The sequence below is a fragment of the Arachis ipaensis genome, chromosome B07, assembly GCF_000816755.2.
Source record: "Arachis ipaensis cultivar K30076 chromosome B07, Araip1.1, whole genome shotgun sequence".
In the NCBI taxonomy this organism is placed as follows: domain Eukaryota; kingdom Viridiplantae; phylum Streptophyta; class Magnoliopsida; order Fabales; family Fabaceae; genus Arachis; species Arachis ipaensis.
The window spans coordinates 6,674,837-6,698,743 of record NC_029791.2 but is presented as its reverse complement, the minus strand read 5'-3'; the positions used below and the strand labels follow the sequence as shown (position 1 = coordinate 6,698,743).

Here is a 23,907-nt window from a genome sequence, read left to right as displayed (position 1 = left end):
AATAAGTTTTGATCGAATCGAATGCTGACTGATGCTCTGTAGTCCATTCAAATTTCGAACCATTCTTTAATTTTACTAGAGGCACAAACACCCTAGTTCGATCTGAAAGATTCGAGATAAACCTTCGAAGATAATTAATTTTTCCTAAAAACGATTGTACTTCTTTCTTTGATTTGGGTGCAGACAAAGCTAATATTGCATCTGCTTTATTCTTATCGATAGCTATCCCCTTCTTATGAACGACAAAGCCTAAGAAATTTTCCGCCGATACACCAAAAGCACACTTCAAAGGATTCATTTTTAATCATTTTTTCCTCATAGTCAAGAATGCTCTTCTTAAGTGGTCTATATGTTGATTTACAGAAATAGATTTGACCATTACATCGTCGATATACACTTCCATAAATTTTCCAATAAACTCATGGAAAATAGCATTCATTGCTCGTTGATATGTCGCTCCAGAATTTTTCAAACCAAAAGGCATAACCACCCATTCATATGTACCTAATGCCCCAGGACAACGGAAAACAGTTTTGGCCACATCATACTCTGCAATAAATATTTGGTTATATCCAGAATAACCGTCCATGAAGCTTAGGATTTCATTTCCTGCTGCAGAATCAATTAACATATCTGCAATTGGCATGAAATACTCATCCTTTGGAGTAGCATTGTTCAAATCTCGAAAATAGATACACACCCTCAATTTTCCGTTTTTCTTCATCACTGGAACTATATTCGACACCCACTCTACATAACGAGCAGTTCGAATAAATTTAGCTTTAATCAAGCGTTCTATGTCTTCCTTGATTTTTACATTAATTTCAGGAGCAAAACGTCTAGGGATTTGTTTCACAGGTCGAGCATTGGGTTTTAATGCTAATCGATGTTCTACTAACGATCAATCAAGACCAGGCATTTCATGGTAATCCCATGCAAAACAATCCTTAAACTCATGTAACAAATCGATAAGATTAGTTCGAAAAGGATCAATAAGATCTTTACAAATATATGTAATTCGAACATCATCATAAGTACCCAAATTAACTTCTTCTAAAGGATCTTGAGACTCAAATCCGTTATAATGATCATCTTTATTTGTGCATTTTTCAAATTCCAAAGGTTCCAAATCATAAATACAATCAAAAGTAAAATCAATAACATCACAAGAAAGAGTTGATACTTGATTTTCTTATTGAATCATCATAACTTTTATTCTCTAAAAAATGAGCCTCTGCTATTAAATCGGCAGTCCGACTCATATTGTTAATATCATTACAAGTAATAGGAACATCATTACTACATTCGATTAGAGGTGCCGAATCAAACATATTACTACTAACAAATCTATCATTCCTATAAGATTCAACTTTATCAGAAGAATCATCTTTATTTTCTAAAACTCAGAAATTTAAATAATTATGCAAAGTTACCAGGTAATCAGAAACTTCCTCAACCTGGTCCATGATTCAATCTTCAAGGCCTTCAAGAATCACAATCCCAACCTGTTAGTTCGAAAGGTATGTCTGGGTAGCACAACTTCACCGATAGTCCCTCCGAGGTCAAATAACAACTTTCACAATTGTAAAGATTCAAAGATCGATCAACATTTAAAGGCTTCAATTTTCGATTATATATCCTAAAATCGACATGCATTTGTTCGACATATAAACTCGAATCCGCCTTGACAATTTCAGGCTTGCCCTCTTTAGTCCATAGAAGTATGCTCTGATGCACTGTAGATGGCACAGCACCCACTCCATGGATCCAATCCCTTCCAAGTAAGGCATTATAACTAGCCTTAGATGGGACCACCACAAATACAGAGTGTCTTTCTAAAGACCCCACCTTCACTGTCAGAGTAACTAACCCTTTTGCTGGTGTGAAATTTCCACTAAAGTCAGTTACAGCGATATTTGTAGGGACCAACTCCTCAAAATGTTTCCCTACTTTTCCCAACATCCTCTCAGGTAAGAGACTTATCGCTGCTCCACCATCAATCAGTACCTTATTTGTTTTAAAACCATTCACAACAGCAACAATGTGAAGGGGACACAAATGAAACATCTGCCTCTCAGTTGGACGAGCAAAGAAACCTGGCTCATCTTCTATACGGATGAAAGAAAAAGCTTCTTCATCCTCTTGATCGTAATCCTCATCCGGATTACCGTCACACTCCCCAAGGTACTCGGTAGGGATTATCAAAATCGTCCCCACCATGTCATCATCTCCTTCATCGAAGTATTTTTCATCGATATCAACATCTTTATGTTTATCTACCCCAGAAGACTGAGCAATTGCCTTTCCTTTGTCCATCTTAGCTGGCGATGGAATCTCCTTAGGATAAGTCTCTCTATCAGAAGGAAAGACAATTCGGAAATGCATTGAAGGAGTTGCCCCCTTGCTTGCTTCCTTTTCCGTATCAATCTGAAGTTTTTTATTTTGATTGAAACTTCTCATTCCTCCTCTTCCTCTCGGGTATCCTCTGGCTCGCCCTCGAAAAGCTGCATATTGATTTCGAGACGGCGCTCTGTGTCCCCATTGAGGATTACGTCGATATAAGGGATCACGCCTTTGGAATTCTTGACGGTTTCTGATCCATTGAACACCAATAGCCTGAGATCGGCTCAAAGATGTATTCACATCATGTAGAGGAATTTTTGAACCAGAACCTTCTACACATCGAATTAGTTGTCTCTCACGTCCTCGTTCCTCCCTGTGTGCTAATTTTTTTTCATTCTTTCCTTTTCAAAGATTGCCGCTGTTTCGGCATCAAAAACAGCGTTACACCGTGGACACAGCGATACGTCCCGGTCTTTGATTTTTTGCTGAACCAAGAAGTCCAACAAACCATCCCCTGTTTTGGGGTACACAACTCTTACTTGTGACACGAAATCATCAAGAGCCACATCAAAATCATAAGACATCCCCACCGTATTCACTTCAAAGCAGGGTTCCACATAACTGGCATCAGTTTCGAAAGGATCTACATCGACCTTAATTTCCTTTTTGCCATCATCAAATTTCAAACGTCCTTCCATTATTGCCTCCTAAATCAAATCCCTGAAATGAACACAACTGTTAGTCGAATGACTTGTTACTTGATGGAATTTACAATGAGGTTTTCCTTTCAAATCCTTCAAGGAAAGTAAAGTTCTACCCTCAGGCAAAACCAATTGTCTATCTTTAAGCAACACATCAAAAATTTGATCATATTTGGAGATATCGAAACTATATTTCTTTCCACTTTTAAATTTTGAATCATTCGACTTTTCACTACTAGGAAGTTTTTTCAACAAAGAACAAACATATGGAGGGCCTTTCTTAAGTTTATCCAAATCGACTTCTGTTTCAAAATTGATTTCCTCCTCTGAGGACTCCATAGTTACATAAGCAACTTTCTCCTTTCGAATAAATGGTTTACTTTTCGACCTCTGTTCGGTTCTGTGTTTTTCTTTTTCCTTTTTCATTAACTCAGTTTGCCAAACCTTTTCGGCCAAATGAGCCAAATCAGGAATATGCACATTAAGCAACTTTCTGCGCATATAGAATCCTAACCCTATAGTTGCTATTTTCACTATTTCATTCTCAGGCAATGTGACATAGCACCTACTTCTAGAATTTTTGAAACATATTAAATAATCATCAATGGTTTCACCATCTTCACGTTTCAAAGCTACTAAATCGGTAACTGCTACATTCATTTCCCTCGATAAAATTGAGCGTGAAAAGCAGTTTCCTACTGATTCCATGTTGTAATCGAATTTGGTCTAAGATTCGAAAACCATGTAAATGCATTCTTCGTCAATGACGACGGAAAAAATTTCATTTTCAAATTTTCATCATTTGCTAAATTTCCAATCTCGATCAGATATCGAGCAACATGTTCAGTTGTTGATTCTCCAACTTCTCTAGCAAATTTTGAAGTTATTTTCGGATTCTTTACCCCTCTTGGCACTTCAGCCATTTGAACTACTTGGGAAAAAGCCGAAACAAAATGTGGCTGATTCATAAAACCAACATTCAATCCGACCCAATTTAACACTTCTTCTACAATTCGGGTGACCTAATAACGATCACCACGCAAACCATGTAAAACATTATCAGCATTCTCATGTCGATGAACTATGCGAGGGTTTTCTTGATTTGGAACATGATTTTTATTTTGAAAAATATTTTCCATCCCCTCATTAGTTCCTCGAGCATTATGCCTTTCACCGTCATCATAATCGACGATTCGAGCAATCCTCTCGACTTGTCTAGCAAGACGCTCGAATCTTGATTCATGATCAGCCATCATAGGATTCAGAATTGTAGTCATTTGCTGAGTCAATAAATTAACCAAGTCATGGTGACTTTCCTCCACTTGTTGTCGATACGCTGCCATTGAACTCGCAGCATTCGAAGTGGAGCCCACATGATACTCACGAGAATACTCAGAGTGTTGTTGTGGGTTTTGCATAATATTTACTCCACTTACATTCCCAAATCGAATAGGTGGGACAAACCCACCCACCGGTGGGGTATAACCAACAGGCAAGCCATAAGGGGGCCAACTAGCGGTTAATGGAGGTTAAAACGGTGGCGCAGGGCCACGTGGATGAATATTACGTCTAACATTTCCAGTTTGAATAGTCGTGACGACTATACTTTCAGTTCCGATTGCACCTTCCGAACGTGAAGACACGTCGGCCTGTTGTACGGATACTGTTATGCTATCATTGGTGGAGGAACCACCATTCACATTTGACAATTCATCAGCCATGTGAATGATCTTCCCACTTCGTAATCGCATACACTGGAAAGTAGTAACTTTTGACATACTTCGATTTAAAACTGTCCCACTGGGCGTGTCAATTTGTTTTGTCGATTTTTAGCAAATTGAAGGTGGTTCGATTCTAATGGTCTGGGAGCGAAACCAACTCCTCTGTGCGAGTACCAATTTTCTATAAGTGCATCAAAGTGTCTTCGATTAGACTAAATTTAAAGGATTAAAATACAGTAAATTCATAAATTAGTAAATAAAATTCAGAAATTAACGTTTTGTAAACAATTTAAAGAAATTAAAAGAAAACAATAAGTTACTTTCTTTTAAAATAAAGGACTTCTTCATGTAAAATGGTGATGATAAAATACTGAAAACTAAATTCAAAAGAAAAAATAAATAAATATGAATAACACTTAATGAATAAGATTAAATAAAATATGAAAAAATACAAACAGGATTGAAATTAAAAAGAATAAAAAGAAGGTGGAAGGAATCCTACAGAAAAAGGAAACTCGATCGCAAACTCAGGAATACACTGGGATGTGAGAGTGCTTAGAGTGTTTTTCTGAGTAAAAGTTCTAACCCTTTTTCACTGAAATTCCTTAGTATTTATAACATACCCTTACATAACGGTCAATTAAAATTACATTAACAACAATTAATTATTCACTAACCTTCTCACTTTTTTGACCACTCGACTAAATCTTCGAAAATCTTCCTTCAAATCGAATCTCCTCCTCAATTTAACTTCTTCGATTTCGACAAAGCAACTCAAAAACAAATTCCGTGTCAGCAACTCCCAGACTTAACCTCCTAAATACATTTCCTCGAAAACCATATTCGATATCTTTCGATTTGATCCTTTCAGATCGAAAATCAATTTTCGATCAACAATTTTAATAAACTAACATAAGTATCTTGTTAATTAAACTATTCAAAAATTTAAAATTGGTAATCCAAAGAGTTACTACTTTTATAAGCCGCCAGAGGACAATCGAAAATGTAAACAAGTTTTACTTAATGAGGTTGAAAATTTAATGTTTAAAAGCAAACGAAATTTTACAATTGAACGGTAAATAGATCCTTCCTGGTTGAATTGAATTTTATAACTGTATTAACTAGCTTGTGGCAACAACCTTTCAATAAAACACGTGATGAAACTCCAACTAGCTTAGGGGAATAATAATGCACTAATACTATTGCAACTTGGTGCTTTGAGGCAGCCTCAAAGAAAATTCAACGACGCAACTTAGCATATGATATGATCTTTGATATAACCATACAGGTCTCAACAAGCCTAATTGAAAAGCATGCATGCATGCATGCACTTTATGAAAATTTAGGCATATCATCACCATACAAAACTAATTTAACTACCTAGAATAATTCCTATAAATAGCACTCTCCTTCTTTCTCATTCTGCATACTCAAAACATATTAATTAACGAAACACACAAAGTGATACAAAAGAGAAAGAGAGAGAGATGGAGAACTTCCCAGTGATTAGCTTAGAGAATGTCAATGGTAACGAGAGGAAGGCTATTCTTGATCAAATTGAAGATGCTTGTAAGAATTGGGGATTCTTTGAGGTAAGTACATTCATTTATATATTTCATGATTAATGTGATTTGTTTAACATCTTATAGTATAATAATACATTAATTGGTGTTTTGTATATATATAGTTGGTGAATCATGGAATAGAAGAGGAGCTATTGGACAGAGTGGAGAGGGTAAACAAAGAACATTACAGAAAATGCATGGAGCAGAGGTTCAAGGAGTTTGCAGCAAGCAAGGCCTTATTGGATTGGGAGAGCACCTTCTTCTTGCGCCATCTTCCGGAATCTAACATCTCTGAAGTTCTTGATCTCAGTGATGAGTACAGAGATGTAATGAAGGAGTTTGCAGTGAAGCTGGAGATTCTTGCAGAGCAGCTGCTTGATCTTTTGTGTGACAATCTTGGATTAGAAAAGGGCTATCTCAAAAATGCTTTTTCTGGATCAAGAGGTCCTTCTTTTGGGACTAAGGTTGCTAACTACCCTCCATGCCCTAACCCTGATCTTGTTAAGGGTCTCCGGGCCCACACCGATGCCGGCGGCATCATCCTTCTTTTGCAGGATGACAAGGTCAGCGGCCTCCAGCTTCTCAAGGATGGAAAATGGGTGGATGTTCCGCCCATGCGCCACTCCATTGTTGTTAATCTTGGTGACCAAATTGAGGTATTTCAACTCTCTTATTACTAATCCTTAGAATAATGTTTATAAACTGGTATAACAAAACCTTTCTCATATTTATATGCCTAACATTCACAAATTAATTACTTATATCAATTAAGGTGATTGTTCTTGTAATAACCTTATCCAACATGAATAATTATGGTGAAATTACATAGGTGATCACAAATGGAAAATACAAGAGTGTGGAGCACCGTGTGATAACACAAACAAATGGGACAAGGATGTCCATAGCATCATTCTACAACCCTGGAAGTGATGCTGTGATATACCCTGCACCATCATTGTTGGAACAAAAGGCAGAAGAAGGAGGAGGAAACCAACAATACCCAAAGTTTGTGTTTGAGGACTACATGAAGCTCTATGCTGCACTCAAGTTTCAGGCAAAGGAGCCAAGATTCCAAGCCATGATGAAGGCTTCACTTCCTGCTGCAACAGCATAATTAATTTCAGCTGTGTTTTCTAAGATTGTAATAGCTTTTAAGAAGAAAATTTAGTTGTGTGGAAATGAGTACTTGGGAATAATGCTCGTTTCTTTCTTTTCTTTTATCCTTGTCTATGTCGAAGCTCACAAGAAACATCTTGGTTGACACTGTTGTTAGGGGATCCACTGATATAGATGCTTTTAATAATGCTTGCAACTATATATACAAATTTAATATTTAATCAAAACGAATGAAATGTTACTTTTGTAATAAGTCCATGTTATGGTGGTCATTACATGTTCCTACTTCCTAAATTAATTTTTAAGTATATAATAAATATTATGTTTCCCAAAAACTGACCAAGCTCCAAAGAAGTTACTCTATATATGTTGGTAAAAAGATAATGAGTTAGGGTAGAATGTATATTTTGTTTCAGCCCTCAAAAAATAAGAATTATATTTTTATTATTTTGTGAATAAATAAAGTAGGATATTATTTCCAAGATATAAAGGGGATTAAAAAAGTTATCCAATCACATTTACATTCACTAACTTCTTTTTTTCTTTCTGCAAGTCCCTAACTTATTTTTTTGAGATGATCCAAAATGAAAGATTAAAATTTAAAAAATGTAAACATTTAAAAAAAAGAAAAAACTCTATTGATATCCAAAATTTTAGCAAGTACTTAAAGCATTTTTAACGGAGTATTTTTAAAGTATCACTTTTAATATTTTTAAAAAATAAATTAATTTAAAATTGATATTTATATTAGAGTTGATTTATGAAATCAGTATCACCTTAAAGATATAGTATCTTTTTAATAGAGAATTAATAAAATTTTATCACTTATATAATTATATTGATAAAATAATTTAAAATAGTATAAAATTTTAATTGAATTAATATTAAATATTAATTTTTTTTTTAATTTTAAATTACTATTTATGATATAATTTCACAAATATTCTTGTAAGAATCAAAATAAAATAAAATTACAATTAATATGGGAGATATTCTTAGAAGTTGAATTTAACATAATTTTAAAAATTGGATCGGACCAATTGGCCGAATAGGATCGACTGGAGACCGAAAGTCTTTGTGATTCGGTCCATTAAGAAAAACTCATTCTAAACACTAAACAGTAAACACCGTATGAGAACCGCTGAATCGGAAAGAAACCGGCCGGTCAGGCTGAATCGAAACCTGACTGGTTTAACCTAACGACACCGTTTTATCACATTTATGTCCCACCAGCCCCTTTCTCCTTCTCTTTCCTTCAGAATTGAAAATTCACTCTTTTAGAAATCAGAACCTTGTCATCACTAAAATAAACTCTAGTTAGCCTCCACCACCGCCGCCGCAAGGAGTGGGACACTTCCTCCGTCCGTCGCACTCAGGAGCTTCCCCCTTCGTCCTGTCGGCGTGTTCCAAGTCTCCGACCCCTGTTCGCTCTCGCCGATCGCAGCTTCTTCCTCGAGGTCAGCTCGGCGTCTGTCGTCCTCGTCTGCTTAGCCGCGCTTCCGTCGCCGTCTGTCGCGCTCAAAAGCTTCCGTCCTCGTCTGGTGTTCGTGCTCGAGTCTCCAACCCCTCTGCTCGTGTGCTCGTCGTCTGTTCTTCGTCTTGTCGCCGTCGTCTGGTCACCGTCCTGCTCGCCGTTGTCTGGTCACCGTCGCGCTCAATCGCTCTCAGTCATACTCTACCCGGACTGCTCAGATCGAAGGTCAGTGAACTGTTCTTCGTTTTTTTTATTAAATCTGATTTGATTTAGGAGAATATTTTTCTATTCCTAAAGTTAATAATATCACTCTTCTTTTTTGTTTCTAAAATATTTTTCATTTTCATTATTTTATTTTTTATAAAAATTGTTATTAATTGACTTACTCATATTAATTAATTATTATTTAATCGATAATGATTCTGAAGATTAAAAAAAAATGTTAGTGTTTTTTCGTTAGGAGCAGGAGGTGGAGGGTCTTCGTCATTCCAATTTGAGTTTCTTGTTTTGATTCGTCGGTTCCCTTGCATCTGCGTGTTGTTTCCTTCGCTGCTGCCACCATTCCCACCGGCTCAATCCCGACGGCGGCGTCTGATTCCACAGCCACTCAGGTTCGCTACTCTGTCTCTTTCGCACACTCAAATCAAATCAAATAATCTAATTCGTATCTTCTTTCTTGCATGTTCGATAATGTGATGTTTGCGTGCAGGTGCTTGAATCAATAATCAATAATCAATAATCTGAATCTGTGATCGATCGTTGAGGATGGTGCTGGTGTTGGCTCTTGGGGATTTACACATACCACATAGGGCTCCTGATCTCCCTGCTAAGTTCAAATCCATGCTTGTTCCTGGCAAGATCCAACACATCATTTGTACAGGAAACCTTTGTATTAAGGTCTCTCTTTCTCTTTCTATCCAATTCAGTTATTACTGATCTTAAGCTAATTTGTTTCAATCGTTGCTGATATCCTTTATTTTACCTTGTTTTTCTTTTTTTGCATAATGTTGTTGTTTGAGTGCATTTGGGTACAAAATTGGTGCTTTCAAATTAATTGTAAATTTTGGAATTCATGGCCACCTCTAAGGACTGTCTTTGGTTGCCACTTAGTAATGGTGAGGAGGAGTATGCATTATTATTCTTCACTTCCAATGACCAAGTTGAGAGGTTTCTTATTCTCTGTATCCCCCTTTTCATCCTAATGTTATCATAACATGGTATGTTCTGTTAATGGATCTAGCTTTGCAATTCAACCTGTCCTTGATATATATTCTGTTAACTTCTGTACAAGGGGCTTGAAATGTCAAGTAGGTTGTGGGACCTAATTCTCATGGTATATCTGTGTGTGACACACATGTATCTGGGATTAAAAAGTACCACTAAATTTTGAGGGTAAATTTTACTGTATTGCTATTAAACAGACAATGTTGTAGAGACGAGGATGCTCGGTTGGATGATTGGACACATTATACTTGATAGGATTAGAAAGGAAGGCATTAGAAAGTTAGAGTGTAACCTATCACAGAGAAGATGGTAGAATCTTGTTTAAAGTGGTAAGGACTTGTTTGGAAAAGGCTTGTAGAGACTCCAATTTAGGGACGGTAGTCCTATGGCTAGAAGTAGACTTACTAGAAACCATGAAGCAACTTATTAAAAATGGCTATGATGTTGGTAGAGCAATAAGGTGGCACTTTATCTATGTTGCTGACCCTAGTGGGACAAGCCTAGTTGTTGTATATACGCATATTATTGAGAATTCCAGTTTTTCATCAAGATATATGTCGCTTAATCCGATGTCATGTCCATGTCTGAGTTTCTTTTAACTTTTAAGCTAACTTAGATGTCAATTGTGTTCAGGAAGTTCATGACTACTTGAAGACTCTTTGTCCAGACTTGCATATAACACGTGGCGAGTATGACGAAGATACAAGATATCCAGAGACCAAAACACTAACCATTGGTCAGTTTAAGCTGGGACTTTGCCATGGTCATCAGGTCTGATTTTCCTTAAACAATTTTCTGCTATTCCCTCCAACTTCATTTCTAGATATATTTGGGCTTTGGCAAGTAATCAGTTTAGGATTATCTTTGCCATAAGTGGTTACTCCACTATGATATTCCATGATCAAATATGTACTTATTAAGCCAAGAAGAAAAGGGTTTTGGGGGAGTATTTTTAGTGATGCTTTTTGTCAATCTATGTCAAATAATCTCATTCTGCAAGTGTCACTTTACACTGCTCGAGTACATTGTCGGCTTTCCTAATATGTGTTGGATGGTATATCTCATTATAAATTTGTTGCATATTATTTATAACTACATGATGATTGTTTGATCTTAATGGTTATGAAGGTTATTCCCTGGGGAGACCTAGACTCACTTGCAATGCTACAGAGGCAGCTAGATGTAGACATCCTTGTCACAGGTCATACCCATCAGTTTACCGCATACAAACACGAAGGTGGTGTGGTTATAAATCCTGGTTCCGCAACAGGTGCTTATAGCAGCATCACTTATGATGTGAATCCGAGTTTTGTCCTCATGGACATCGATGGCCTGCGTGTTGTGGTATATGTATATGAACTTATCGACGGAGAGGTTAAGGTTGACAAGATTGATTTTAAGAAAACAGCCTCAACCCACACTGCTCATTAGGCATTTGTATCTTGGTCTTAATCTCTCTGTAACTTTTTTTTTTAATTTGGTGTTTCTAGTGTTTTTTTTTTTATCCCCTTCTTCACTTTGTAAGAGTATTCTGCTTTAGTTTTATTCTGTTTTGGAGACTAGTAAAAACCTTATTATAGACTACACCAAAGAAGAAAGAGGCCTTAGACTTTCAATATTCATAGAATTTGATCAACTTGTGATATGTATGACTGGATGCTATAAACATTTATGGTTGATTAGCAATTTAGCATTGTGCATTCCATTGAATAAATATCTTCTTGCATGGGGTTTATGGTTAGTATCCTCAATTAAATTAATGCCACTGCCTACGTGTTATTGTCATGTCTGTTGGAGTGGGTTAAAAACTAGCTAACACTTTGAAGCAAGAGAAAGATTCTAATCTTTTATTCATGAGGAATGTATAGTGTAAACAGATCAGCTAATGAAAGAGAAAACATCAGCTTCAATTCAAATAAATTGGATAAGCTTTTAGTATTTGTGGATTGTGAGGCAGGCCTGTGCTCTTCAATTCAAATAAATTGGATAAGCTTTTAGTATTTGTGGATTGTGAGGCAGGCCTGTGCTATTCCGATCTCTGAGAGTAATATATAGAGTAATATATAACTAGTAGATAATACCTTGAAAATTGAATCAATTGAGTAATTATCTTAGGGATGTCAATGGGGCAGGGCGGGGGCGGGGGATGCCTCCCTGCTCCCCATCCCCGCCCTCAAATTTGTTCCCCATCTCCGCCCCATTTCCCCCCGTGGGGAATATTGCTCCCCATTCCCATTCCCACAGGGCCTCATTTCCTGTGGAGACCCCATTTCCCATCTACATAATAGTTCTAACTAATTATTAATTTCCATATGAATAGAGCTGCAAGTATCTATCTTATACAAAAACTACAAGATTTTATACAAAAAGTCTAAATGACACGATGATGACTTCTTTTGAAATAACGCAATGGGAGGACGCAACGACGAGCCAAAAGAAAAAGCAGTGGACGAGGTGGGAGATGCGACAATAGAGAGGAGAATGGACACGACGGCAGAGTTACGAAAAGGAACGCCGCAAATAGAAATTACGACGCGGTAAGGGTGATGGCATGGTGAGGTGTGACGATGCGGTGAGAAGGGTGACGAGGGGGTGGCTGCAGAGAGGTTGGATGGAGTATGGACAGCCTTAGGAATCTCTGAATTGAAGAAGGGTTATGCAAATAAAGATTAGGAGTTTTGGGTTTCTGTATATATATATATATATATGTATGTGTGAGAAATGACTAAAAAACATATATGAGAATAAACTATTAAGGATAATTCAATGAATTCATAAATTTCGGGGAATAGTGGGGACGGGGTGGGGATCCCCGCTCGGGTCCCCGCGCCTGCTTCGGGGGAATTTTGTTCCCCATCCCCATCCCCGCGGGAAAAATTCCAAATTTTGTCCCCCATCCCCATTTCCACGGGAAAAATTCCCCACAATCGGATCCCTATTCGGGGCAGTCCCCGCAGGGATCCCCGCGTCTCGGGGAATTTTGCCATCCCTAAATTATCTCCAAGCCTAGGATCCACCAGTTCTTTAAGACCTTTAGGATCTGGTTGATAAAAAACTTGATGAAACTGCCACAAAAATCACCAGAAAAATTAGAAAAGAAGGAACATAAATATAATCTGAATTACTTGTGTAAAGCCACTAGGCCCTCTGATGTTATCAGCTTTCACACAAAAAAGAAGTAATGCATAGTAGGGTATCAAAATTCACCAAAGCTACAAGTCCCTTGATTTCAGCACCACCATTGATCACAGTTCTGCGAGAAATTCTTTTGATGCTTTCATGTCCATCTTTTTTGCAGCTTTCTGTGTTTTAGAGAGAACTTCAGTGGAATTAGAAAAGATGGAAAGTAAAACAACTGCCAATCTATCCTAATTCTAACATATTTATAGTATATACAACTATAAAAAAAATATGTAACCTTTCTGAAAAATCTTGTAATCAAATCTAACAACATAGAGATTACAAACCTTGCCATTCAGCTCTGCATAATAGATTTCTCCAAAACCACCTTGACCAATTTTGTTAGCCAAATTGAAGTTACTTGTGGCATGGGCCAGTTCTTCATATGAAAACTCTGCTGATTTTTCTATACTTGTGTTTACAAAGCTATCAGAGGCTTTATCTGAAAGAGGGATGATAAGTAAGAGTCACTCGACTGTTCATGTTCACCATTCTTGCATGATACACAACATAAATTATACTGAAGCCATCAAGAAACTGGAAAGGAAACTATCTCTAGGTAAAAGATTTGTCAAACCATTCTTTTAACATTTGTTTTTTTAGAGTACAAACTAAGTATTTGACTCTCATTTTATATGGTAGCATCATATTTTTGGAATGTCAAGCCAACCAAATCCTTAAAAATTTTAAGTACTTCCCCATGTTCAAATTAAAGGGCTATTTGAGGGAGTTTCAAACTTTGAACAAGTATGAAATATGTGCAAAATCCATACCTTCCCTAGCTCGAGCAATGTTCCGACCGAAATATTCTGTTCTCAGATTTTTCTTCTTCCTTCCGCAACATTTAATACAAACACAAAATGCTAATAACAGAAGCACTGCTACAACTCCAACAGATATTCCAGCAACAACCTTACCTGGTAGACCTGTTCTACAAGAACGAAATTGAGCAGAAAGTAGTACTATTACATTTGTCTTTTAGGATATCCTTACCCTGGATTGGGTATTGATATCAAATTCGAGTGTAAACAATTATCAATAAGACTACTTTCTTCTGATTGAGAATGGACAAACCTCCAGAGCTGAAAATGAAAATGACAATACATTCATAAAAATTAGCAGGTTATTAGAGAATTGCATGAACCCAATAAGGTTTGAACTTTAAAGAACAATACCTTGGGCGAAGAGGCGCATAGTTGCCGTTTTCATCTGGAAAGTGAAATGAAAAGAAAATATGAAGAATTTGTCTCAAGGTTTAAGTTCCTGATAAACTAATTTGAAATATACATTCATAACCATGATGCTAATTTTATTAATTATTATACTCTTGAATGCATTTAAGTTCAACTGCAAAAAGCCAAACTGCTTAGGAATTAGCATAGATATGAGGGACTACTCTACTTTCAGTTCTATCTATAAATGCACCATATGTCACAAATCTTAACAATGACATAATCCTCATGAATTTATATAAGATGACCTAAACATGGCATCAAAATCAGAAAGCGAACCTCTGCCGGGAATATAAACCAGACCACTCCCTTTGCTGAAATTTACACCGGGGTTGTATTTCATCAACAACTCAGGATCAAGCTTTGTCTGGTTTGCAATTGACTGCAAAGAATCCTCAGGCTTAAGAGGGTATGTGATGAACAATCCATAATGTTTGCTAATATTACTGTCTCCACAAGAACAATTAACTGTCACATTAACCTTTCCACCGGCTGGAATAGCATCTTGTGAATAGCTGTTAGTGTTCTGCAGCCACTCTGCTGTGACTAAGTTGGAAAAAGTCCCATTGGCAATGGCTGAGTAGTCGTCGCGAGTAACTGAGTACTGGAATGTGTGGCACAGAAACTCTCCATCTATAATGCAAATGTTAGAATTTTGTGTTAGAATCAAAGTTTTAATTTAAAATAAGTGTGTGAATTGTGATAGCTCACCATTCATGCAATCACAAGGTATTGGAACTTTAACTATGGTATGTGATGGATGTGAGGTGTCTTTGTTGTATCTAAAACAATATCTTCAACTTTGTGAAGAAGATTGGATTGCATGATGTATGAAATATATAGCAGGCTGGAATCATTGTTCCAAAGATAGTAAGAAGCTAAAGCTAAGTCACAGCTCTTGCTACACTTTGATTCTGCACTCAAAGGTAAAGTAATCAGCAACAAGAACAACAATGAAACCATGAAATTGTGTTCCATTGTTAGTGGAACCAAGCTTGTGCAAAGTATGCACATCACACATACAAAGATAAATAATAATAGTGGTAATAATTTAAAACAGTGACAATCTGGAATCGGTAAAAGTGACAAGGATTTGAATTTAGGTTTCTTACTAAAATTTTGAGTATATATTTAAAGGAAAAATATTGGAAACCAAGAGCTAGTCAGTCAAGTTTTGATAACAATAATTAATTATTATTTTTTATTAAAAATAAGAAAGCTAATTTATACAAATTTTAACCGTGCAGCCACATTCACCAATTCCCCCTTCAGCGCCGTCCAACCGTCAGTCTTGGGAGTGTTCTTCGGTTGCTGGCGTCAATCCTGGTCAGCGCTGCCGGCGCGTCCGTCATCGACCGAACGAGTGGCTTCCCAAAATCACCTCAGCGCCGCCACAACTGTTGCATGCACCGTCGGCCCTCCGTTGAAGACGCATCCACTCCTCCGAGGTAGCACCCGACGGAGACTCCTGTTGCTCTGCATCCACACACGCCGCGGTGGAAGTCTCCCTGCTTCGTCGAAGCACTAGCAAGCGCCTCTGCTGTTTGCCCTGCACAGCCCTAGCCAGCGCCGCTCCCAGCCTAGCCTCTGAGACGCGTCGCGCAGGGTGTCCCTCCTCCGTCGCTGTGGCTGTCGCTGCGATAACAGGTTAGTTGTAATTCACGGTTTTGATAATCAGATTGTTGCAGGTTTGTTTTGGGTGCATATCATAGGATTTGACATTGATACAAGATGATTTTTTTAATTTGTAGATGCTATTTTTAAATAATGTTAGTGAAATTGATATATGAATTGAATTTAATTGTTTGTATGATATTGATTTATTATGTTTTGGTGAAAAATTGTTGTATGCGTTAGTAATCATGGTGAATAAGAAAATTTTGAAATATAAGATAAAAAAATAGATTATTAGTTTATATATATTTATCTGTTCGAATTTAAATTAGATTCAAATGTAGTTAATGAATAATTGAATTTGAAAAATATTTAGTTGTTATCCTTGTAAAATTAGAGTAATGTTTTAGAGTGTTAAATAAAAATAGTAGTTGTAATTTTATTAATTGACTGCTATTTCGAATATGTCTTTGGATTAAAAGTAATTTTTATAGACGATTTCATGGTTCACCTGATATGTATGGTTATTACTAATTGATTTTTATTTTGTTACGTTAGGTGTTCATTGATCTAGGTGTTCACTGATCTAAGTTCTATAAAAGATTGGTGTGTTTTTTTATCAAAGTTACTTTTCATGGAACTTTGCATGTTTTAAGGGTAGAAACTGAATTTATTTTGTTAATTTCGCAAGATACAAGATTTGAAGCTGCTTAATCTATTGTTGTTGTTTTAATAATTTATAATCATCTGAAATAAAATGTTTTAGAACTACTCTAACCACATAATAGTAACCGGCCATCATAACATTTTATGAAAGTTGTACTTGTTGATATGGAGTTGTGCTCTTCTCACAGTTGTTGAAAGTTCAGAAAAAAAATAAAACATTATTATTTATACACAGGAAATTCTTACCCATGTAGTTAAGTTAATCAAATAATCATATAAAATGTAATATTTACACATATGAAAGAGAGAACAGAGAACCCAATTTCATCATGCAAAACTTAGTAATGAGTAGGGCGAATTATTTCCTATACTAATATAAAAGAAGTACAAAAAAATATGTTACAAGCATTATGAAGGTAAATTTCTTGTAAGAAATACTCTTAATTAAAAAACAGCATCTCCAACAAATGAATAAGAATTCTTGAGTAGGAAAACTTTTGTATAGTGTTATAAAGATAGTTGATTAATAGTTTAATTGATAAAAAATAATTAGTATTATTTAAAATTTTCAAATAGATAATTATCTTGCATGAAAAATTAAATTTTAAAATTGAACAAGAACAGATTTCAGAAAAAATAAATATTAGTGTAGTATCATGTCATAAAAAATGACTCAATAATAATGAAAATAAATAAATTAAAAGTTGTTTAATTGCATGCTATTCCTGCCCTTGTTGTTATTGTTTTGATAAGTTATAATTATCTCAATTAAAATATTTTAGAACTACCTTAACTACATAATAGTAACGATCCTAACATTTTTCTTAGTAATATATATATATATATATATAGAGGTGGGTTCTAATAAAGAAACACTCTTTTTTGTCTTTGAAGTGTAATAACTATCATTATCTCAATTGTGTCTTATTATCTTTGTATTGTAGTCCAATTGCTATTATATGAATGCTAATAATATAATTATTATTGTATTAATTCTAATTCTGGTCATAATAAAGAGCGCGCATACATGTTAATTGTGTTTTTAGTATAATAGTAATTCATTTGATTAATAGAGATTGTTATTGAACTACTTTATGTCTTCTGAATGTTATATCTGTGATTTTGTTGATCTAGAAAAAACAAAAGAAATTTGAAATTTTTTATGGCTAAAAAAAATTTTAGCCATAAAAAAATTTTAAGTTTAATCTTTTATTTTTTCTAGATCAACTAAGTTATAGGTATAACACCCAGAGACAAAGTAATTCAATAACAACCCCTATTAATCAAATGAATTACTAGAATGCTAAAGGTAAAATTAACATGTATGCACGCTTTTTATTATGACATGAATTAGAATTACTATAATAATAATAATTATATTTTAGCATTCAGATACAGGAGAATTCCTATAAAATACAATACTAGATAGTAGTAATTGGACCACAATATAAAGATAATAAAAAGCATTGAGATAATGGTAATTATTACAATTCAAAAAAAAAGTGTTATGATGGTTATTATTATGTAATTAAGGTAGTTCTGAAACATTTTAATTGAAATAATTATGACTTACCAAAATAACAACAACAGGAACAATAAACAATAAAACAGCTTTTAATTTAATTTTTTTTTTTACTAAGCCATTTTTCATGGCATGATACTACGTTAATATTTATTTCTTCTTGAATCTCTTATTGTTCAATTTTAAAATTAATTTTTCATGTAAGATAATTATTTATTTGAAAAATTCAAGTAATACTAATTGTCTTTTATCAATTAAGGTATTATTAAACTACCTTTATAACACAACATAAAAGCTTTCCTACTCAAAAAACTCTTATTCATTTGTTGGGATGTTTTTTAATTAAGAGTATTTCTTGCAAAAAATTTACTTTCAATGCTTGTAACATCTTTTTTGTACTTCTTATATTGGTATAGGAGACAATTTGTTCTATTCATTACCAAGTTTTGCATGATGAAATTGGGTTCTGCGGATGCTTTGTAAGAATTAATACTTTCTCTTTCATATGTATAAATATTATATTTTGTATAATTATTATTTGATTAACTTAACTACATGTGTAAAAATTTTTAATTTAATACCCAAAATAATTTAAAAAGGCAAATGCTAACTGATATGATATAATAATTATTACATATTCAAATAGTTATTTATTTTAATCACATTCATATATATGACCATGATGACTTCGTATCTTTTTTACAAGAAATAGAACAATTTTTTTTTTTCTTTTAAAAGTGATAAATACCTATGTATATTAGAGATAACTGAATTTATGATTGTAGTTATTACACTCTAAAAACAAAGAAGAGTGTTTTTTATTAGAACCCACCTCTCTCTCTCTCTAATAGAATATATGTTACTAAAAAAATATTATAATGGTTACTATTATATAGTTAAGGTAGTTTTGAAACATTTTAATTCAGATGATTATGAATTATCAAAAATAACAATAGGAACAGGAACAGCAGACAATAAAACAGCTTCGAAACTTATTTTTTGTAAAATCGACAATAAATTCAGTTTCTGATAATCCTGCAAATAATTTAAAACATGAAACGTTCCATGAAAAGTAACCTCGATAAGAAGACACATTAATTTTTTATAGAAATTGGAACAAGGAATACCTAACGTAACAAAACAAAATTTAGTTCCTGACAACCATACATATTAGGTGAATCATAGAACGGTCCATGAAAATTACCTTTGATTCAAAGACACATCCAAAATAACAGTCAATTAATGAGATTACAACTACTATTTTTTACTCAACACTCCAAATTTACAAGGATAAAGTCGAGTTAAGTCTCAAAGTAGTCCCTGAACTTGCACTCGAGTTTTAAAGTGATCCCTAAACTTAATAATTCCTCAAATTCGTCCCTGAAATTGCACTCCGGGATTCATAGTAGTTCCTGAGACATTTTCCATTCATCAGAATCTTAAAACGACGTCGTTTTGAACCAAAAAAATTAAAAAAAAGTGCAGTGTAGACCCCTCCAATTCGAACCAAAAAAAAAAAGAAAAAAGAAAAAAAGTGTAGCGTAGAACCACCCCTCCCCTCTCAATTCCCAATCTGTTCCATCCCATCCCCATCTCCAATCGTCCCCTTCCCCCTTCTTCCTCCCCTTCCCCTTTCCCTTCCCCAATCTTTCCCTTCGCCTTCCCCTTCTCCATCCCCATCCCCAATCTTTCCCTTCGCCTTCCCCTTCTCCATCCCCATCCCCATTCCCTTTTCCTTCCCCTTCCCTTTCCCCTTCCTCTTCTAATCAACGACCACCACTGCAAACCAAAAAGAAATAGCAAATTTAATAACAAAATCTCTGAAATTAATAAAATTCCGATCACTACTCTTTCCACTCTCATCATCACTCATACTGTCCGCCGCTCAACCTCCATCGCGCAGCACCAACAACCACCCGCTTCTGACTCCTCCTCCTCTTTCATCTTCACCTTCTCATCTTGCGGCGATAACAACAACAACCAAAACATATATGTGAAAGAAAAAGTGGAAGGTTGGGAAAGCAGAAGGGGAAGGATAAGGGGTTGGGGATGGGGAAGGAAAAGGTTGGGGATGGGGATGGGGATGGAACAGATTGGGAATTGGGAGGGGGTGGTTCTACGCTAAGGGGAAGGAGAAGGAGAAGGAGAAGGAGAAGGGGTTGGGGATGGGGAAGGGGAAGGGAAAAGGAAAGGGGATGGGGATGGAGAAGGAGAAGGGGAAGGAGAAGGAGAAGGTTGGGAATGGGGATAGGGATGGAACAAATTGGGAATTGGAAAGGGCGGGTTGGTTCTATGCTACACTGGGAGGGAGGGGGGTTTCTACGCTACACTTTTTTTTTTCTTTTTTCTTTTTTTTTGTTCGAATTGGGGGTGTCTACGCTGGGCCTTTTTTTAAAATTTTTTTGGTTCAAAACGACGTCGTTTTAAAGTTTTGGTGAACGGAAAATGTTTCAGGAACTACTATGAGTCCCGGAGTGCAATTTCGAGGATGAATTTGAGGAATTATTAAGTTTAGGGATCACTTTGAAACTCGAGTGCAAGTTCAGGGACTACTTTGAGGCTTAACTCGGATAAAGTCACAAAAAAAAATTTTACAAGGATAAAAATTAGATATTTTTTAAACCCAATTATATGTTGACCACATTCGAACCCAATTTAAATCCAGAGAGATAAACACATACAAACTAATAATCCATTTTTTTATCCCATATTTTAGAATTCTCTTATCCGCTATGATTATCAATGCATATAACAGCTCTCCCGTAAAGCATAATGAACCAATATCATACAACAATTAAATTCAACTCATATATCAATCCCGCTAATATTACTTAAAAGTAGCGTCTACAAATTAAAAGACTCATCTTATATGAATGTCAAACCCTATGACATGCACCAAAAACAAACCAGCAACAATCTCTATTTATCAAAACCGTGAATTACCACTAATCTGTTATCGCAGCGACAACGACGGAGGAGGGACACCCTGCGCGACGTGTCACGACCCAAAATGAGTCATAATCGGTGCTCAGAAAAATAATCCTATAACAAGCCTAACATACTCAAATATAAATTTATTAAGCAAGTTACAAATATTTTACAAGTTCTAAAATAAATAGTTATATATTTTTAACAAAAAAAAAATTAAAATAATTAAGAACGGTTGGATCCTGCCTTTGACATGTGTAGCATATACTTCTAGGAATTCGACAAAGAATAGGTACTCTTTGCAGACCGTTACTCTTGAATAGAAAATCTCACATAATCAAATATTTATTCCTGAAAAATATTTAAAAAAAAAACGGGTGAATTTTGCAACTCAATGACTAGACAATACATTTATAATTGACATGAGACTATACAAACATTATCATCAAAGTAATTTTAATTAGAAAATAATAGTTGATAATAATAAGTGAATTAATAAGGAGTTCTCATACAGAAATCAAATCAAAAGTCCACAATTGGGTGGCTCCACCTCTATGGGTAGCCATTTCCTCTAGTGTGTCGGTATGGAATAACAGATTCAACGTGTGGCCTACACGTTAGGCTAGCAACGCCCCTACTAGCTGAGGTCTGAGCCAGATGCATCTAGGTTAACGTCATAACCACCGTTAACTACGGTTTTCTAATATGAGCCTCCCAAACCAATTCAAAACATATAATTTCAAATACAACAAATCTTTGATTTTTCAAATATATAAGGTATCGAATCGAATCAAATCAGATAATACTTTCTCATCCAAATCATATTCAATCATATTTTCTCAATCTTAAGGCATTTCAAACATATTTCACAATTCCAAAATAAGTGAGTACTAACCAAATTTTAATGCTTCAAAAATACATATTCGAGTAAAATCAAATGCTTTAAAATAATATAAAACTTCTTCAAACATACATAGTCTCATAAAAATATATAGTCTCATGTGCATATTAAAATGAGTTTAACAAGGATAAATATTTATTTCTAATAAATCAATTAGTAAAACCAATTTAAAATCTTTTGATAATAATATTTGTGAGTATAACTAAGTTCAAAGCATCGTATATCAAAATAATTATAAACGTAAAGCTAAACAATTATAAATGTAAAGCTTACTCACAATGTGGTCCCAAGGGACCGAAGATACCAAATCTGGAGTGCCAAATTCAAGATGAGGAGGATTGAAGTAGAATAAAACGAATGAGCACAGAATTTGGACCGGAGTAGCGACAAGATGGAGCTGGCGATAGTCTTGGGAATCTAAAACAGGCAAAACTAAAATCGAATTAAAACATGGACAAGACAGATTAAATGGTGGCATAATAGGACATGAAAGCTAGAGCAAAATCAAGAAAAAAGGTTGGACCGGGATAATGACAGGAACGGTTCAGCTCCGGCGGCAACGACGGCTTGGTTCAGGTACATCCGAACGGCGACAGGAACAGCGCAGCAGCGGACGGTCCCTCCTTGGCGTTTCTCTCTCTCCGGGAACTCCTCTCTCTTCGAAGCTCCAAATCTGCAACTACGACAACGACAGCGAGGCTGGCTTCGACGGCGACGGCTAGGCATTTCTTGGCGGCAGAGGCGCGGCGGCCATGGCAGCAGCAACAAAGTTCCAACGGCGACGGAACCTCTCTGCGACCTCTTCTCTCTCTACGCGCGTTCTATTTCTCTCCCGGCGACAGATCTGGCGGCGTGAAACGGAGGCACGAATGGCGGCGATGGTGGCTGGGCTTGACGGCGACGACCCTTCCCGCGGCGACTCTAGGTAGAATGGCGCGTCTTCCCTCTGTTTGCGAACCTCCATGGACGGCGACGATGAAGACCTCGACAGTGACGACGGCGACGCGGGCTCCACGAGCCAGTGACGCCTCCTTCTCCTCGTGCAGCTCTCTCTCCCCCTCGGTTATGGCCTTCCTCGCAACGACACGACGGTGGCGACGGTGGCAGTGACGCCCACCGGCGCCACCTCCCTTCCTTCCCTTTCTCTTGCCTCTCCGGTTCTCCCCCTCTTCTCTTTTCCCTTTCTATTCTTTTGTTCTGCTGTTGGGTAAGGGGTAAGGGTGGCTAGAATTTTGGTGTGTGTGAGGGAGTGTGTTGTGTCAAAATTAGGGTTAAGATTTTGGTTTTACTTCCCTTTCTATCTGCTGTTGGGTAAGGGGTAAGGGTGGCTAGAATTTTGGTGTGTGTGAGGGAGTGTGTTGTGTCAAAATTAGGGTTAAGAGGGTTAAGTCTGGCTAGGGCTGTGCAGGGCAAACAGCAGAGGCGCTTGCTAGTGTTTCGAAGAGGCAGGAAGACATCCACCGCGGTGTGCATGGAGGCAGAGCAACAGGAGTCTCCGTCGGGTGCTACCTCGGAGGAGTGGATGTGTCTTTAACGGAGGGCCGACAGTGACATACAGGAGTTGTTCCGTGATTTTGGAAAGCCACTCAGTCGGTCGATCAATGATGGACGCGGTGGTGACGCTGACCAGGATTGAAGGGGGAATTGGTGGATGTGGCTACACGGATAAAATTTGTGCATATTAGATTTATTATAGTAATTGGGAGAAATTAGGTTTAAC

The 23,907-nt window shown here is 36.2% G+C and overlaps 3 protein-coding genes across 10 annotated transcripts; 2 read left to right on the top strand and 1 right to left on the bottom strand.

The window, feature by feature from the left end:
* Positions 5,943-7,538, top strand: LOC107609932 (1-aminocyclopropane-1-carboxylate oxidase-like). The gene is made up of 3 exons (XM_016311993.2): positions 5,943-6,357; positions 6,453-6,986; positions 7,160-7,538. The coding sequence occupies exons 1-3, from the start codon at positions 6,253-6,255 to the stop codon at positions 7,442-7,444; spliced, it is 924 nt and encodes a 307-aa protein (XP_016167479.1). The 5' UTR covers positions 5,943-6,252; the 3' UTR covers positions 7,445-7,538.
* Positions 8,703-11,845, top strand: LOC107608764 (vacuolar protein sorting-associated protein 29). 3 transcript variants are annotated; one of them, XM_016310493.2, is made up of 5 exons: positions 8,703-9,145; positions 9,387-9,531; positions 9,630-9,817; positions 10,778-10,915; positions 11,273-11,845. In XM_016310493.2, exons 3-5 carry the CDS (start codon positions 9,686-9,688, stop codon positions 11,573-11,575), a joined length of 573 nt encoding a protein of 190 aa, XP_016165979.1. In that variant the 5' UTR covers positions 8,703-9,145; positions 9,387-9,531; positions 9,630-9,685; the 3' UTR covers positions 11,576-11,845. The 3 variants fall into 3 exon arrangements, with proteins under 3 accessions (XP_016165979.1, XP_016165977.1, XP_016165978.1); XM_016310491.2 differs by having other exon boundaries at positions 9,381-9,531; XM_016310492.2 differs by having other exon boundaries at positions 9,367-9,531.
* Positions 13,057-16,941, bottom strand: LOC107608765 (chitin elicitor receptor kinase 1-like). Of its 6 annotated transcripts, none has more exons than XM_021107177.1 (8): positions 15,268-16,941; positions 15,038-15,189; positions 14,836-14,938; positions 14,500-14,533; positions 14,399-14,406; positions 14,098-14,250; positions 13,612-13,766; positions 13,062-13,463 (listed from the first exon to the last, which is right to left on the bottom strand). In XM_021107177.1, the coding sequence occupies exons 1-8, from the start codon at positions 15,272-15,274 to the stop codon at positions 13,422-13,424; spliced, it is 654 nt and encodes a 217-aa protein (XP_020962836.1). In that variant the 5' UTR covers positions 15,275-16,941; the 3' UTR covers positions 13,062-13,421. The 6 variants fall into 6 exon arrangements, 5 of the variants coding, with proteins under 5 accessions (XP_020962837.1, XP_020962834.1, XP_020962836.1 ...); XM_021107179.1 differs by having other exon boundaries at positions 13,062-13,442; XM_021107176.1 differs by having other exon boundaries at positions 13,065-13,446.